This window comes from Amphiprion ocellaris, chromosome 10, assembly GCF_022539595.1.
Source record: "Amphiprion ocellaris isolate individual 3 ecotype Okinawa chromosome 10, ASM2253959v1, whole genome shotgun sequence".
NCBI classification, from domain to species: domain Eukaryota; kingdom Metazoa; phylum Chordata; class Actinopteri; family Pomacentridae; genus Amphiprion; species Amphiprion ocellaris.
In genome coordinates this window covers 30604525-30619565 of record NC_072775.1, presented here as the reverse complement: position 1 = coordinate 30619565, position 15041 = coordinate 30604525, and the positions used below count along the sequence as shown (strand labels likewise).

The 15041-nt window shown below is 40.1% G+C and overlaps 1 protein-coding gene across 1 annotated transcript in view; it reads right to left on the bottom strand.

Moving 5' to 3' along the window:
- Window positions 1-1198: 1198 nt before the first annotated feature.
- LOC111568578 (contactin-associated protein-like 4) overlaps window positions 1199-15041 on the bottom strand; it is a 188509-nt gene continuing 174666 nt past the window's right edge. Inside the window, exons 22-24 of the mRNA XM_055014360.1 lie at window positions 8403-8621; window positions 7256-7327; window positions 1199-6264 (exon numbers count right to left, since the gene is read on the bottom strand). Of these exons, the coding sequence (XP_054870335.1) occupies window positions 6068-6264; window positions 7256-7327; window positions 8403-8621 (488 nt within the window). The 3' untranslated portion in view covers window positions 1199-6067. The remainder of the gene's footprint in view (window positions 6265-7255; window positions 7328-8402; window positions 8622-15041) is intronic.

Below are 15041 nucleotides of genomic sequence, written 5' to 3'. Positions count from 1 at the left end.
TTTCATTCTCTCGTGGACACAAGTGTCATCTCGCTGCAGAGCCCTTCAGAAATGTAAATGTAAGAACAACTCTGTTCACAAGTGCAATTACAGGGTCTTCTCTTAGCGTTTACTCCTTTGGCTTTGCATCTGCAACACATGAAAAACTCCAGTTATAATGAAAAGCGTGATCTTTTTTTTTAGAAAAAGAATAGTTATTTATTTGCAACAAACAGCATTTTGTTGATAACCAATCAACCAGAATTATGGGTAAGGTCTGTATATTTTATATGGCATGTCACTCACACTCACATCACTGTTATTCACCAACACTACAGTTACACTGAGAACATTTCATCTTTAAACCAGTGCAATGTCAGAGAGAAACTACACCACAGTCCTTCAGAAAATTCACTCATTAAAGAATAAAACAGTCATTGTTTTTATATTTTTCTTAATGTCAACAAATCCCATCAAAAGATCATCTTTTTTTGCCACAACTCCAAGTTTGCTGGTTTCTACTGAAAATGAGAAAAACTTGTCACATTTATGGAGTTTCATTGTTAAAACAGACTTTGTAATTTCCTAAAATAGCTTTCCACTGTACTTTTCAGCAAACATCACCGAGACTGCACTAAAAACTGCATATGTTAGGGACTAGTTTCTGATGTGGATGAATACATGTGAGCTCTAGGAAAAATTTAAAGCAGCATGATGGTGAACATGATCATAAAGAAACTATAGTGTTCACTGTAACAAATAAAAATTTGGCTCACTGATCCATTTTGACATTTTTTAGGCAACAGCAGAGCTTTATGGCACAGAAAAAACAAGCAGTGGATGCATACAAAATATTGTTACTTTGAGCAATTATTTGTTCATTTTCAACTTTTAATGGATTTTGATGACAATAAGAAATCCCAAGAACATCGACAACCTTCAGACCTGGTCACACCAGCAGTAAAAATGGCAAAAGTTTATGGCTAAGTCAGCACATTAGGGCAGTCTGGGCTGCTGACCACCGGGCTGCACGCCGACTTCACGGCGCTAACATTTGAGCCAATAGAAAGCTGAAAGAAAACGAGAAAGCTTTTCTTGCTTGATATATATATATATATATATATATATATATATATATATATATATATATGTATATATATATATATATATATATATATATATATATATATATATATATATATATATATATATATATATATATATATATATATATATATATATATATATATACACACACAGACAACCAGGGTACCAAAATCTAGGACCAAATATGCAAGTGGTCCTGATGTGATATTAAGACTCCGTTTGTTCACGTCTGTAAAAAAAAAAAAAAATCCAATCTGAATAACTTGGATACTACAGAAAAATCTTTTTTTCAGACACTTCAATGTGTAAAGTTAAAGTAGCCTCAGTTACCAAGCCTGCATCCTTAAATATCCCATCATGGTACACAATCAATGGCCTTCTGGGTGAAAGTCTGGTTGCAGTTTTATATCATCAAAAAGATCCCTCCTGCCTCTTAGCATGGACTTGGTTCCTCTTTCAAACTGGCTGCTGTTCACACCACCTCAGAGGTCACAAATTATGTTTATTTCATAACACTACATTCCCTTAGAAACATATTTGGCAGTTTAGTTGTATACGAATGCAATTTTGTACACCCATATTGGCTGTAACCTGACTTTTCATGAAGACTTGCTCAGTGATGCTTTGCTACCGTCAGGTGTGACCAGGCTTTTATCCTTTAGAGGCGAATTCAACCAAAACATTCAGGATAGAGGAGAAAATATGCAAGTCCAAATATAAAACTCCTGTTATGTTCTTGCTGTGTTGTCTGGAAGTGGTTTGACAAAATGAAACAGGTCGCTCACTGTGACACAGGTTGAAAGTCAAACATCAGCGTATACGTCGATGACCCGCTGCTGTTACTCTGCAGAGGTTGAGCATGTGAAAAATGCAAACGTTCTTCTCCACGTTGTGATAAACATTTTATTTGCTGTATCCGTATGCAGCGTGTCCTCCAGCAGCGCTCAGTCTGAAAGATTATCTGGCTGTCAAGGTTACCTGTTGAGCTCCTCTCAGCAATCAAGTGCTGCAGTCGACACTTCACCAAAGAATGAACTCTCTGGGAGGAAGCATGCGGAAAAGACAACAATGCATGGCTTCAGCTGTTGTGAGGTTTGTGGGGGGGAATGAATAAAACACAAAGAAAGAGATGAATAATGCACTTTGAAGATTTAGCAACTTTTGTCATTAAAATCTCATCTGTGCTTCGGGGGTTCTCGCAGAGAGACGGTGGTGTGTTTGACAAACAGCTGCTGTCGATCCTCTGCTTGCCGCTCTGTCAGCAGCGACTCTTTACACATGAGCTGGATTAACACGTGGAGGGATTTGCTTCATTTTCGAGTGTTAATATCAGAATGTGTTTTCATTATAAGCACGTCTGCTCGACACAGTGTCTCAGATTATCTTTCCGTCTCGTTCTCATCATCATCATCTCTCTCTCTCTCACCACAATCCACCTGTCAGATCAGAGCAGATTAGCATTTCAAAAAACACATTAACTGTCTCTGCGTGCAGCCAACGAGGTGACAGACAGCCACGGCGTTATAGCGTCTGTGCTGCTGTCAGTGTTAAAAGCTTCGCTATCCGGAGACATTTAGAGAAATGGGAGAGGAGGCTCCCAGCAGGCAGCATGCAGCAGGGAGGAAAAAAACTTGAATAACAGACTGAACAGTCTGAACAAGCTTTTTTAGGAAAAGCTCACTAACTACAGGAAAGGAAGGACTCAAAAAGAGAGATGGGAGAAAAAATAAAAATGTATAAAAATATCTCAACCAGTAGCTGCAGGACTCTACTGACACAGATGGGCTCATGGTGATGTGACTGGAGACAGCAAGACAATGCTGATTTAAAAGATGCCACCTGCAAGAAAACCAAAAGAAAATCAAAAGAAAAAATCATAAAACATCCAGGTATTTTATGTGTGTTTGCTGGCTGAATGCACTCTGACATTGAGCTGCTCACATAATAAAAAGGCCTCACACATGAACAAACACCAGCTCCTAGAAATAAAACAACAACTCTTCCTGAGGGCCTGATTAAAGGTGGAACACTTCCACTTCAAATTTAAGCATCCCATTTATCACTTTCATGAAATATTGCCATCAGCAGAATCACTCCGAGCACCCCGATTCAGTACAATAAAGAAATAAAGGTAAATCAAAAATCTGTTTCCTTTAATAGTACAATGCCTAGATAATGTGTTCGCCCTCCTTGGAAGTTTTCCACTTTTACTACTTTTAAACATTGAATTGTGGTCAATTTAATTTGGCTTTTTTTTGGCAAAGAATTAGAAAAAAGATTCTTTCGTGTCAAATGAAAACTGATTTCTACAAAGTAATGCCAACTCAAAAAAATAAAACCTAAAATGAGTGATTGTATAAGTACCCACCACCTTCAAGCCAGTATTTACAGGATGCACCTTTGTATCTACTAAAAACAAACAGTATTGATCCTGTGTGGATAGATTCCAGTCAGTCTTGCACATCTGGACTCTGCAATGTTCCCTGCATTTTCCTTTGCAAACCTGGCTAAGCTTTGTCAGTTTGCACAGGGATTGTGACTGAAAAGTCCTTTTTAAGTTCAACTACAAATTCTCAGTTGGACTGACGTCTGGGCTTTGACTCAGCCACTGAAGAACATTCACCTTGTTGTCTGTAGACTGTTTCTTTATAGCTTTGGCTGAATGCTTTAGGTCGTTGTGTTACTGGAAAACAAATCTTTCCCAAAGTCGCAGTTTTCTTGCCGGCTACATCAGGTTGTAATCCAGGATCTCCTGATACTGTGCTGCACTCATTTTATCCTCTACCTTTACAAACCTCATGGGGCTTCTGCCAAGAATCATCCCCACACCATGATGCTGCCACCGCCATGCTTCACACCATGATGCTGCCACCGCCATGCTTCACACCATGATGCTGCCACTGCCATGCTTCACACCATGATGCTGCCACTGCCATGCTTCACACCATGATGCTGCCACCGCCGTGCTTCACACCATGATGCTGCCACCGCCGTGCTTCACATCATGATGCTGCCACCGCCGTGCTTCACACCATGATGCTGCCACCGCCGTGCTTCACACCATGATGCTGCCACCGCCGTGCTTCACACCATGATGCTGCCACCGCCGTGCTTCACATCATGATGCTGCCACCGCCGTGCTTCACATCATGATGCTGCCACCGCCATGCTTCACATCATGATGCTGCCACCGCCATGCTTCACATCATAAGGCTGCCACCACCATGCTTCACATCATGATGCTGCCACCGCCATGCTTCACATCATGATGCTGCCACCGCCATGCTTCATATTATGATGCTGCCACCGCCATGCTTCACATCATGATGCTGCCACCACCATGCTTCACATCATGATGCTGCCACCGCCATGCTTCACACCATGATGCTGCCACCGCCATGCTTCACATCATGATGCTGCCACCGCCATGCTTCACATCATGATGCTGCCACCGCCATGCTTCACACCATGATGCTGCCACCGCCATGCTTCACATCATGATGCTGCCACCGCCATGCTTCACATCATGATGCTGCCACCGCCATGCTTCACACCATGATGCTGCCACCGCCATGCTTCACATCATGATGCTGCCACCGCCATGCTTCACATCATGATGCTGCCACCGCCATGCTTCACATCATGATGCTGCCACCGCTATGCTTCATATTATGATGCTGCCACCACCATGCTTCACATCATGATGCTGCCACCGCCATGCTTCACACCATGATGCTGCCACCGCCATGCTTCACATCATGATGCTGCCACCGCCATGCTTCATATTATGATGCTGCCACCACCATGCTTCACATCATGATGCTGCCACCACCATGCTTCACATCATGATGCTGCCACCACCATGCTTCACATCATGATGCTGCCACCACCATGCTTCGCATCATGATGCTGCCACCACCATGCTTCACTGCAGGAATGGTGTCTTTGTGATGACATGCAGTGTTTGGTGTCCACTACAATCTAATCTGATAGCCAAATAGCTAATTTGCGGTCTCATCAGACCACAAAACCTTCTTCCAGTTGATTTCAGAGTCTCCCACATGCCTTCTGTTGATCTCCAGTCAAGATTTAATATGATATTTTGTCAACAGTAGCTTTCTCTTTGCCACTGTACCATAAAGCTTTGACTGGTGAAGATCAGCCAACAGTTGCTGTATCTACAGTCTCTCCTGTCTCAACAACTTAAGCTTGTATCTCCTTCAGAGGAGTCATAGGTGTCTTGGTGGCCTCCATCACTTGTTATTTTCTTGCTTGGTCACCCATGTTCTGAGGACGGCCTGCTGTAGGTAGATTTACACATGAGGCATATTCCTTCCAGTTCTTATTGATGGTGTTTTTATGGTATCCATCCCCTGAATTTGTTTTTTTTTTGGAATAACCGTTTTACAGAGTTGATTGTTTTGTACTTTTGTTCATTTTGGTGTAGTCATATTCAGGTGTTTATATAATATTTTACATTTATATTTGTCCTTACTGACATGACTTTGTAGAAATCTGTTTTTATTTTGACAAAAACAAATCCTTTCATTTTTTTTGTAAATTCTTGTCTAAAAAGACAAATGAAATTGATGATGATTCAATGTTGAAAGGCAAAAAAAAACAACAACAAACTTCTTCAGGCACTGCACCTGCAACCTTTCAAGATGACAGAGTGACATTAGCTAGAGATTGGTTTAGACATTACGCCAACATTTACAACTTTATATATTTACAGTTGTTGAAACAAGGATATCAACATCTTTTAGGTCCAGCACTGTTTGAATCAGTATATACACAATATACAGTGAAAGACAAAACTGTGTGCACTGTTTCTTTTTTGCGTTCTATATTGCATGGAGCCACTACGTCCATCAAACGGTGTGAGATGGGCTCGGAGTGCAGTGTCAAGTCCTGAGGCGTTGCCGGGCACTCCAGTCTGCACCCTCATCTCCAGAAACCTCTCAGCTCGCCAGACCTCCAGTTAAATGAAAAACTCTTTCGGGTTTTCAGTGGAGATGTTCTGGGAGTCGGCCTGGTTGTTGAAAGAGAAATCTTGGCTGTCTTCCTGTTTGACTTCCTTCGCTTCCTGGTTTCGATACGTCTCTTTTCTTCGGTAGAGGAATCTAGCAGTAATGGCCAAGGCAGTGACAATCACGAAGATGGCAACAGCTATGACACCTGTAAGGTAGAGCACACTTAGTAGGACGTATTTGAACGCTTTGGGTCACAGAGGTCATTAATGTTATTGTACCAGTTACAGTATTGCTATAAATGAGCTGGACAGAATGATAGACAACACAATTTGAAACCAGCACAAACTACATCCTCAAAAGAAAGAGTTGGATCAGTGGTTTTACAAAATTGGAATTACAGTCATAGTGAAGGTACCATTTTTTTCAAGCATGTGTATGTCTATCTGTTAATGTGTTGCATGTGGCTCAGACTTGTACTGTTTCAGGTGAAAGTGTCAAAATGTTCAAAGTAAGATAAGTGCAATATTGCAGAAAAAGAGCTGAAACGTGGTTGTATAATTTTGCCTTAAAATGAACTGAGCAGAATCCATATGGTAGTTCATTTGTAAATCTACTGCAGAGGTCACAGCAGGGTTCCTGCTCATCTCTCCTGGGTATTTGCCCTGCAGTCTGCTTGTTCTATAATCTAACTTAAACACATAGCGAGCAGAATTTCACACATGTGGACTCAGCTGGACTCTTCTGTTCGGCACATTTCTTTACTCAGAGAAGAATTTCATCTAATTGGAATTCTGAAATACAGCCAAAATCAATTTCGCACTATATTAGCTCGGTTTTAAAACTTTTACGTGCTTGAAGATAACAGTGTGAAAGTTTCTCCATCAGCAAGTCATTTCAGCAGAGGTTTAATTAGTTCTGCTGTCCTTTGTGCACTGAGACACAAAGACACAAAGATTTAAACAGACAATTTCAAATGACTCAACTCTCTCACTTTTGTCTATCTACATACTTATAGGAAAAAAATTTCAAAGCAGCCTCGTTTGGAATCAATCTGACAGGACAGAAGAAGGAGAAATTACATTTGCTTATGATGGAATATCGTGCCCATCACACGACCTCTGCAGAACATCTCCTAATGCTGAAAGTTCAGTACAAACACAGTGAAACAGGGAAGATGAAACGTGGGAAAACTGTACCTCCGATGAAAGCCGAGTCGGTCCTGATGGCATTGACTAAAGGTTGACCTGAACCCACAGAACCAGACTGGTCTAGAGCAGAGAAAGGAAGGAATGTAAAGGAGGGAGAAAAAACAAAGATACACAAGTGAAGATGAAAAAGAAACCAAGTGCAACAAGAATGAAAAGAAGCGATGTTCAGAAGTGTAACAGAAAAGCAGAAATTATGCAAAAAAAAGGCATAATAGGAGAAGAAAATAAAGGGAAATAGGAGGAAATAAACAGGTCAGAACAGAATAACAGACAAAGAGGAACAATCACACTATCATCGTTATTACAGAGGCAATCAAAAGGACTCTATTAAAGGAACATAAAACTGGATGAGAACAAGACCGGAGGAAAGAAGTGACACTGGAAACTCCCCTCTGTGGTTCAAATTAATTATGTTATCAAGCACATTGTCATTCGTCTCCTCAACAAGGTGTACATACTTAATGAGTTCATAATGCAGTCTGAAAAAGCAGCTCCCGCCATGAATAGATCCCCACACAGGAACAACGAGGGAGAAAAATCCATCGCCTCTAATCTTTCTTTCATGTTTTTCTTCGCCATTCAACCAAACCATGATCCACATTAAATAAAAGCATAATAAAAAGCCAAATAAATCCTAGAAACTAAACTGTAAAGCTAGATTTTGAAACTGGAACTCAAGCATAAGACCCGAACAATTTTGTAATTAATTGAATTACACAAAAAACAACTAATATACAGTAAATGTACGAGTTGTGGGGCCTCTGGGCTGTTTTCAAGCGTTGCCTTGGCTTTATTACTTTATTACTTCATGACTGGTCACAGATGGACAGCAGGTCAAGAAACTTGCAGCTAAAATCACTGCCTCAAAGACAACAAAAAACTGAATTACACTGTAAAAAAACCAAAACATAAAGACCGAGTGGTTATGAACCCATCCACCGTTGTGTGAGGACATAAAAATCACCGAACAGAAAATGATCTCCTCACTGCTCCACCATAAACATTAAACTCCTCACAAACTGCTAAAATGAAAGCATCCCTTCTCAACCTTAATAACCAGCAGACAGCGGTGGACATTAACCCTCCTCACTATGACACAATCACACCGCTGAGACCCGACTGTTCCATCTCTTACCTGACAGGTGGTGTGTGTTCTCCTCAACGTAGGGATTGGCTGATCCTGCAGAGCCACAGTTGGACTGAACCAAAGGTCCGTTGATGACGACGGGGCTGGTGTCCGGGTGGAGCAGAGCTGCTTTCAGAGGGCTGATGGTGTTAAACTGAACCACCGACAGACAGCCGGCGAAACCCAGAGACGCCAACCTGGCCAGGTCTGGATCGAAGTCATCGGACTCTGAGAATAAAATCAGATATACACTGATCAGGCAAAGCAATAAAATCACCTGCCAAACACTGCATAGGTCCCTCTTATGTTGTCAAAAATGCCCTGAACCATTGGGCCTGGACCAGAGGACATCTCAGGGTGTCCGATGGGGTCTGACATTGGGACGTTGGCAGTAGATCCTTTGGGTGCTCTGGGTTGTACAGTGGTGAATCGAACTTGTTCCACTGCATCCTGTTGACGATTGATCAGAATGAGGTCTTGGAAGTTTGGAGGTCAAATCAACATCTTTGTTGATTGTCATGTTCCCCAAGATGTTCCTGATTGTTTGATGTTTTTGTGGAGTGGTGGGGTGTATTTTCCTGCTGGAGGACCCCAGTGACATTTGGGATTTCCATTTTAATGAAGCAGTGTTCTTGTTCTAGGACAATGTTTATTTGAGTCCTTTGGGTACTCTGGGTTCTGCATCGTGTTGATGCTTGTTAAAAATGGGGTCTCGGAATTTTGGAGAATCTTCAATCTTTACAGGTTTCACACACCTGGATCTGGTCAATTTATCCAATTCTTCCTGGCTGTTCCTGTCAGCCTTTTTCTGATTGGATGGGAAACAAATGTGAGTCAGCATTTTCAGGTCTGTTGGGTTTAAATCTGGGCTTTGACTGGAACTCTCAAACGCAGTCCAGAGACTTGACCTGCAGTTGTTCTGGTGTTAGCTGTTAGCTTTGGGCTGCTGTTGTTTAGAAAGGTGAACCACCATCCCAGTGTCAGGGTACTGGACCTCTGTGTGTTTTGCTGCATTTATCTTTCCCTAAGTTCTGATCGGTCACCTTGACCTGCTGCTGAGAAACTCCAATAGAATGATGCTGCCACCACCATGCTTCACTGCCGGTATTAGCCAGATCATGAGCAGAGGTTTTCAACTAACTTAATGCTTGTAGTTCTGCCCAAACTTCTGATTTTGACCCATCAGATCAAAGAATCTTGTTCCTTGAGCTCTCAGAATAACTTTTGTCGAGTTATTCTATTTGCCTGATGAAGCGCGACTAAGATGGTCATCTTTGTTACAGGTTCTCCATCCATGCAGAGGACTTTAAATGCTCTCTTAGAGTGACCGTTCTTGATATTTGTTTGATTTATATTTGTTGATATTTGTTAATAAAAATATATTTGCATATCGCAACATTAAAGGTGGGCTAAAGTGCAGTGGTACCAACATTTTAAAGGTAAAATTGACAGTTTTGAATGCATATTTAGGTGATTTTCTTGATGAAAGTCCAATATAACACATTACATAATAATAATAATAATAATACCCTTCACTGAAAAAAGCCCAAAATTACATGAAAAATCTGGTAGAAAGGGGGCCACAAAAAACTGTGGAATATTGTGACATTAAAATGGGAAAAGCTGTGAAAACACCTGTAAATATCTACAACAGGGAATTTTTCACCATTTTTCAATCCTTAACATACATGACTTTTCCTTCAAATACTGGCAATTATCTGAAAAATAAATGTCTTAAAATCTTTAAAAGTATAATTTTATGTGCAGTTATTTCCAGACCAGGCCTTACTGTTGCTGTTTTTCTTTATTTACAGCCTTTAAGCAAAGCTAACTCGCTAACTGGCTTCATATTTACCACACAGACATGCCAGTAGTATTGATCTTCTCTTCTAAATCTCACCAACAAAGCAAAGAATTCAGTTTCACAAAAATGAAAATAGATGACTTTACTACAAGTTAAGCAATCTGCCTTGTTTTAGAGACACGAGGATAAAGAAAATTAATATTCACACTTTCACTAACTGGAAGCCTCAATTACCAAAGAAAGGGAATTAAAAAATGAAGCTTCATCTGCCTGCATAGGTAACTGAACTTTTAACCTTCAGCTAAGAGGCTGGTTCTCTCAACCAGTCGGGTGATCTTTGCGCAGTAAATCACGACACACACCGACAGCTTCATCGATTCTGCCTCACATTACCCTGTTATCAGAGTGGGACAATAGTGGCAGCTCCATTGATTCTAATTAGAACACACACAACCTCACACGCAGCACACAAACTGTCAATTTCTCAGCCGTACAGTCGGCATCCGTCACTCCGCCAGACAGATGTGCACTCTCCACCTCTGTCTGTTCGCTTTATTGACTCAAACCACTCCATCATTCATCTCCGCTCCTTCACAGCGGCGTAAACAGCAGCTGTGAAAAGCCGACATTAACATCACATCAGTGTCTGTGAAGATGACTGAGAGGTGGCTGTGGTTTTTTTGTTTTTCACCAGGACAGGTCTGCATGTTGATGAGAACAGCAGGAAACGTGGCTGCAGCCTGGAAGCTCGTCGCAGCTTCTCCACTACATCACCTCTCTCCCCCGGTCTCTCCCATCTCACCCCCTCTGCATTCCCTCTGGGTCCATTAGTCAGGCTGATGGATGACAGGGCTGCAGGAGAGCGACGGAAAATCTACTTTCCTGCTGCTTTTCTGATCCCGATCTGACTCTGATGGAGGGGATGACTGGCCACACAGTGACAGGATGGGGTTAAAACACATACCAGGAACTTGAGAAAATTGATATTATCTGTGCCATAAGATGTGTGGAAGGCATACCTTTGTTATGATTAATTAAGATTCATTGTAAAACCTAAAGATAAACAAGACAAATTTGTGCTTGATATAGAAAATTTTGACCAATTTTGCTAACAAAGATGCAAGTAGTTTCACGTTGACAAGATTACTGTAACAGAATATTATTATCAGTTTATCATCATCCCCAGCCATGTATTTCAATTACGATGTGTATTATTACATATTTCATGGTATCTAAGTCTAAAAATATGTTTTCCAAAGTCGTTCCTGGTGTATAAGTGATATTTAATGACAGTATTCTGATTTATATTTACTCCGTTCCATGTAGTTAGTGTTTGGAGAAGGTTCGACACCTTTACATGAGTTGTAGATGTGTTTTTACAAAGGATGCGTGTTAGCTGGTATTTTTTCAGTTCCATCGCTTTTATAAAATTGCACTGAATATCTTAATCTCATGGATTTTGTTATTAAGGGAGCAGAGAAACAGGATTCGCCATTAAAGAGTGTTAGAACAACTGTGCAGTACTCCGCTAAAGCTGCTCAGTCGTTGCATGATTTCTCACAGCTGAAGTCTTGAATAAATTTGTGGCAGAAATCACTGCACCATAGAATGTGGCCATTTAATATAGATGTACCCACAAACAACATGAGCTTGCACTGAGCACAGGCGTGTGTACGTTATGTACGAATACTGAATTATGTGACCTAAATATGTAGCAGGCGGCGGGGATTGATGGGACTCGGAAACACCCCCACAATTTAATCAGATGTTACTTGTTTCATTTCCGACAGATAAGTCCCGATAAGTTCGCAGCGGTCGATTTGTAGCCGGATTGCAATCATGTGATCGTCAGCAAGCAGCTGATGTAGTGTTCACTTGTTGTCATAGTTACAGTGACAGCATGCCGCTATCTCACAATGACACAGAAATCTTTAACAAATCCGTGGATCCAGACTATAAGCTGCATCACTGCCAAAATCCAATCAGTTGGTCCTTGTGTCATTTCTGACCTTCCCTGAAAATTTCATCCAAATCTGTTAGTCCGTTTTTGAGTAATGTTGCGTACGGACAGACAGACAGACGGACAGACAGACAGACAGACCGTTCCTTGGTGGAGTAGCATAACAAAATAAAACAGTTTTTAAAAATATTAGTAAAATATATATTGTTTCTGAGCAATGTCTGAAACAAGAATCTCCAGCGGCCAGAGTAAAGATTTAAATATCATTCTTGCTTGCATGTGTGGAAATAAATTTTCTGAAACATAAATTAATCATTTTTAAAAAATCTAGAAAAAGGTCCCTCGGGTAAAATATACAGTGTATACTCTGTGCAAATTTACCAGTTTTCTGAGGTATTGACGCATCTGATGGAAACTCTTTAAAAAAGCGAACTCATGTTTCACCATCAACAGCTGCAGTGTTTCTTATAAACCCACAGAGTGCTGCTGTGACTGTCTGATCACAGAGCTGTGACTCTCAGCCCCTTGTGTTTTCAACAGTCTTTCATGGCGTTGCTCTGAGAGAACATAAATAAGTCATGATGGAGCCAATTACTGTCTCACCCCAACACAGTTACAGCTCCATGTTCAGGACGACACACTGAAGCTCAATGAAGACTTAGTTTAAGCCTCCCAGAGGGTGAGGACGCTTTGTTCAGGCTTAAAGCTGGGGTGGACAGTATTCATTGTTGTTTGTTGGGGGTGTTATTGGGAAAAAACTCCATAATAACCTTTAAAAATGTTGTAATTCACGTGAGCTGAGAGGAAACTAGATTCCTGCACCTCCTCTCAGCTCTGTTTTTAGGCTTCGGTTAAACCTCGTCCATCACCGAAGACTTCAGCCAATCACAGGACTTTTCATTCAGATCAGGTGAGAGAAGTCAGCATAGGAGGTATTGGTTCAGTGGAATACAGAATAACTTTTACTCAGTAGAGGGAGGGTTGAAATTCTGTATATCTGAAGTCTGGAGGGAGGGATTTAGGAACAAGAGTGGAGAAGACAGAGCTACAGGAAGGAGGGCTGCATTTTGGTGTTTGTTTTGGCTTTTCCAGATTTCCCTACTGCAGCTTTAAAATTTGTGAAAGTGTGTTTATAAAAAAACAACAAACCCACAGTTGCAATTTATTGTAACCCTTCACTTATTAACTGATGCTCTGTAACAAACACAACATAACAATTATTCATTCTGCCTTATATTTACTTTGTCAGCTAACTTAAGACGAGCTTACTTAAAGTAAAATACGCCCAGGGTTGCAGGATTTATCTGGTTTTATGTGGTTTTTGACTGTGAATTCAACAGGACTGACAGATCATTGTATTTATTTAAATGCTGTTGTAACTCTTTGATGCGCAGTGTGGGTCAGGAGATATTCATTTTCCATTGGATTTGGGTCACTTTTGACCCCTGTTGGCATCAAAGGGTTAATGATGCTCATGTCGGTTTTTAGAGAAGCATTGACTGAACTGTATGTATCTGCAATTTGCCCCAATGAAACAGATAAATAACAGAAAAACCTGCCTGTAAAATGTAATTCAGTTCAACAGCAACACAATCTACATCCTGCAAAATTACCACACAAAAAAGTTTTATTATAACTTCCATGAAAGTAGCATTTTCTGCAGGACTGCTACATTAGAATGAATTAGTTTTAGCTAGTGGCACCTAATAAACTGGGAATTAAGTGTATGCTGGGTTTATTAATCCTCACTAGAGACTTTAAACAACGCTAATGCACTGAGAAGTTGTCAAAAATAATACAAAATAAATAATTCTGGTGCAGTCTTTGCCACAAGAACTATTTGCTACAACATACTTATGCTCCAGTTTTTTTATTTTTAAAATTTTTTTTTTACTGTTGTGGCCTGTTTATTTTGTGATATAGTCAACACATTCTGGGATTATACAAGACGAAACAGGAAAATGTGCAAAATAACACTTAAAAATGAATGATTTACAAGTGCTCCATCCTTGAATGAAGAATTGAGCGTCTGTACTTAAATGTGATTGCATCAGTTTGTGTTCAACAGAACAACAGAATAAGCTATCATTGAAAAGAGTAAATTACTGGTAAAAATACAATAAAAAGAAGAAAGTAAGATTAGTCTTGTTGCAGTAACATGTTATAAATCAGAAAATGAAATTAAAAAACAACCAAACACAGTTGTAAGCCAGCATAGAATAAAACAAAAGAAAAAAAGTGAAAACATAATGACTGATATCTGGAGAATAATTAGATTTTACGGCCAGAAAAAAAAAGTTAACATGGACTCTATGCACTGCTCTGGCCTGCCTATTCTTTAAACAGTCAACAAATCCTGGGATTTTACTAGACATAATTGAGTATCTGTACTTAAACCTGATTGAATTTGTGTATGTTTTTAGTTACAGTTTTAGCACGCTCATGTTTTGTAGCTGCATGGCTAGTCCAATGATTTATAGCATTTGCAGGAAGGAAACACACACAAGGCTGGGAATTTACACACTTTAATTTAAATTTAGCCTATTTATCAAGGTAAAACGGTAATAATTTTAAGGTTAGTGCAATAATAAAAAGACACAAATATATCTTTATTTTATTTAACGAGGATGTCCCATTGAGATTAGAAATCTCTTTTACAAGGGAGACCTGGAATATAAAAGAATTTACACAAAAACAAAAGAAATAAGCATAAGGCATGATGGGAATTGATAGGCTAGCCTGGTTGGAACACATCGCTATCACTCAAGCTAACAGCAACACATGCCTTTCTACACCAAAAAAAAAAAAAAAATCACACTTTGAATTTGATACGGATATTTAATCTTTTTTTAAGGCTGGTTCAGTGCGGTTTTCTTTAAATGAG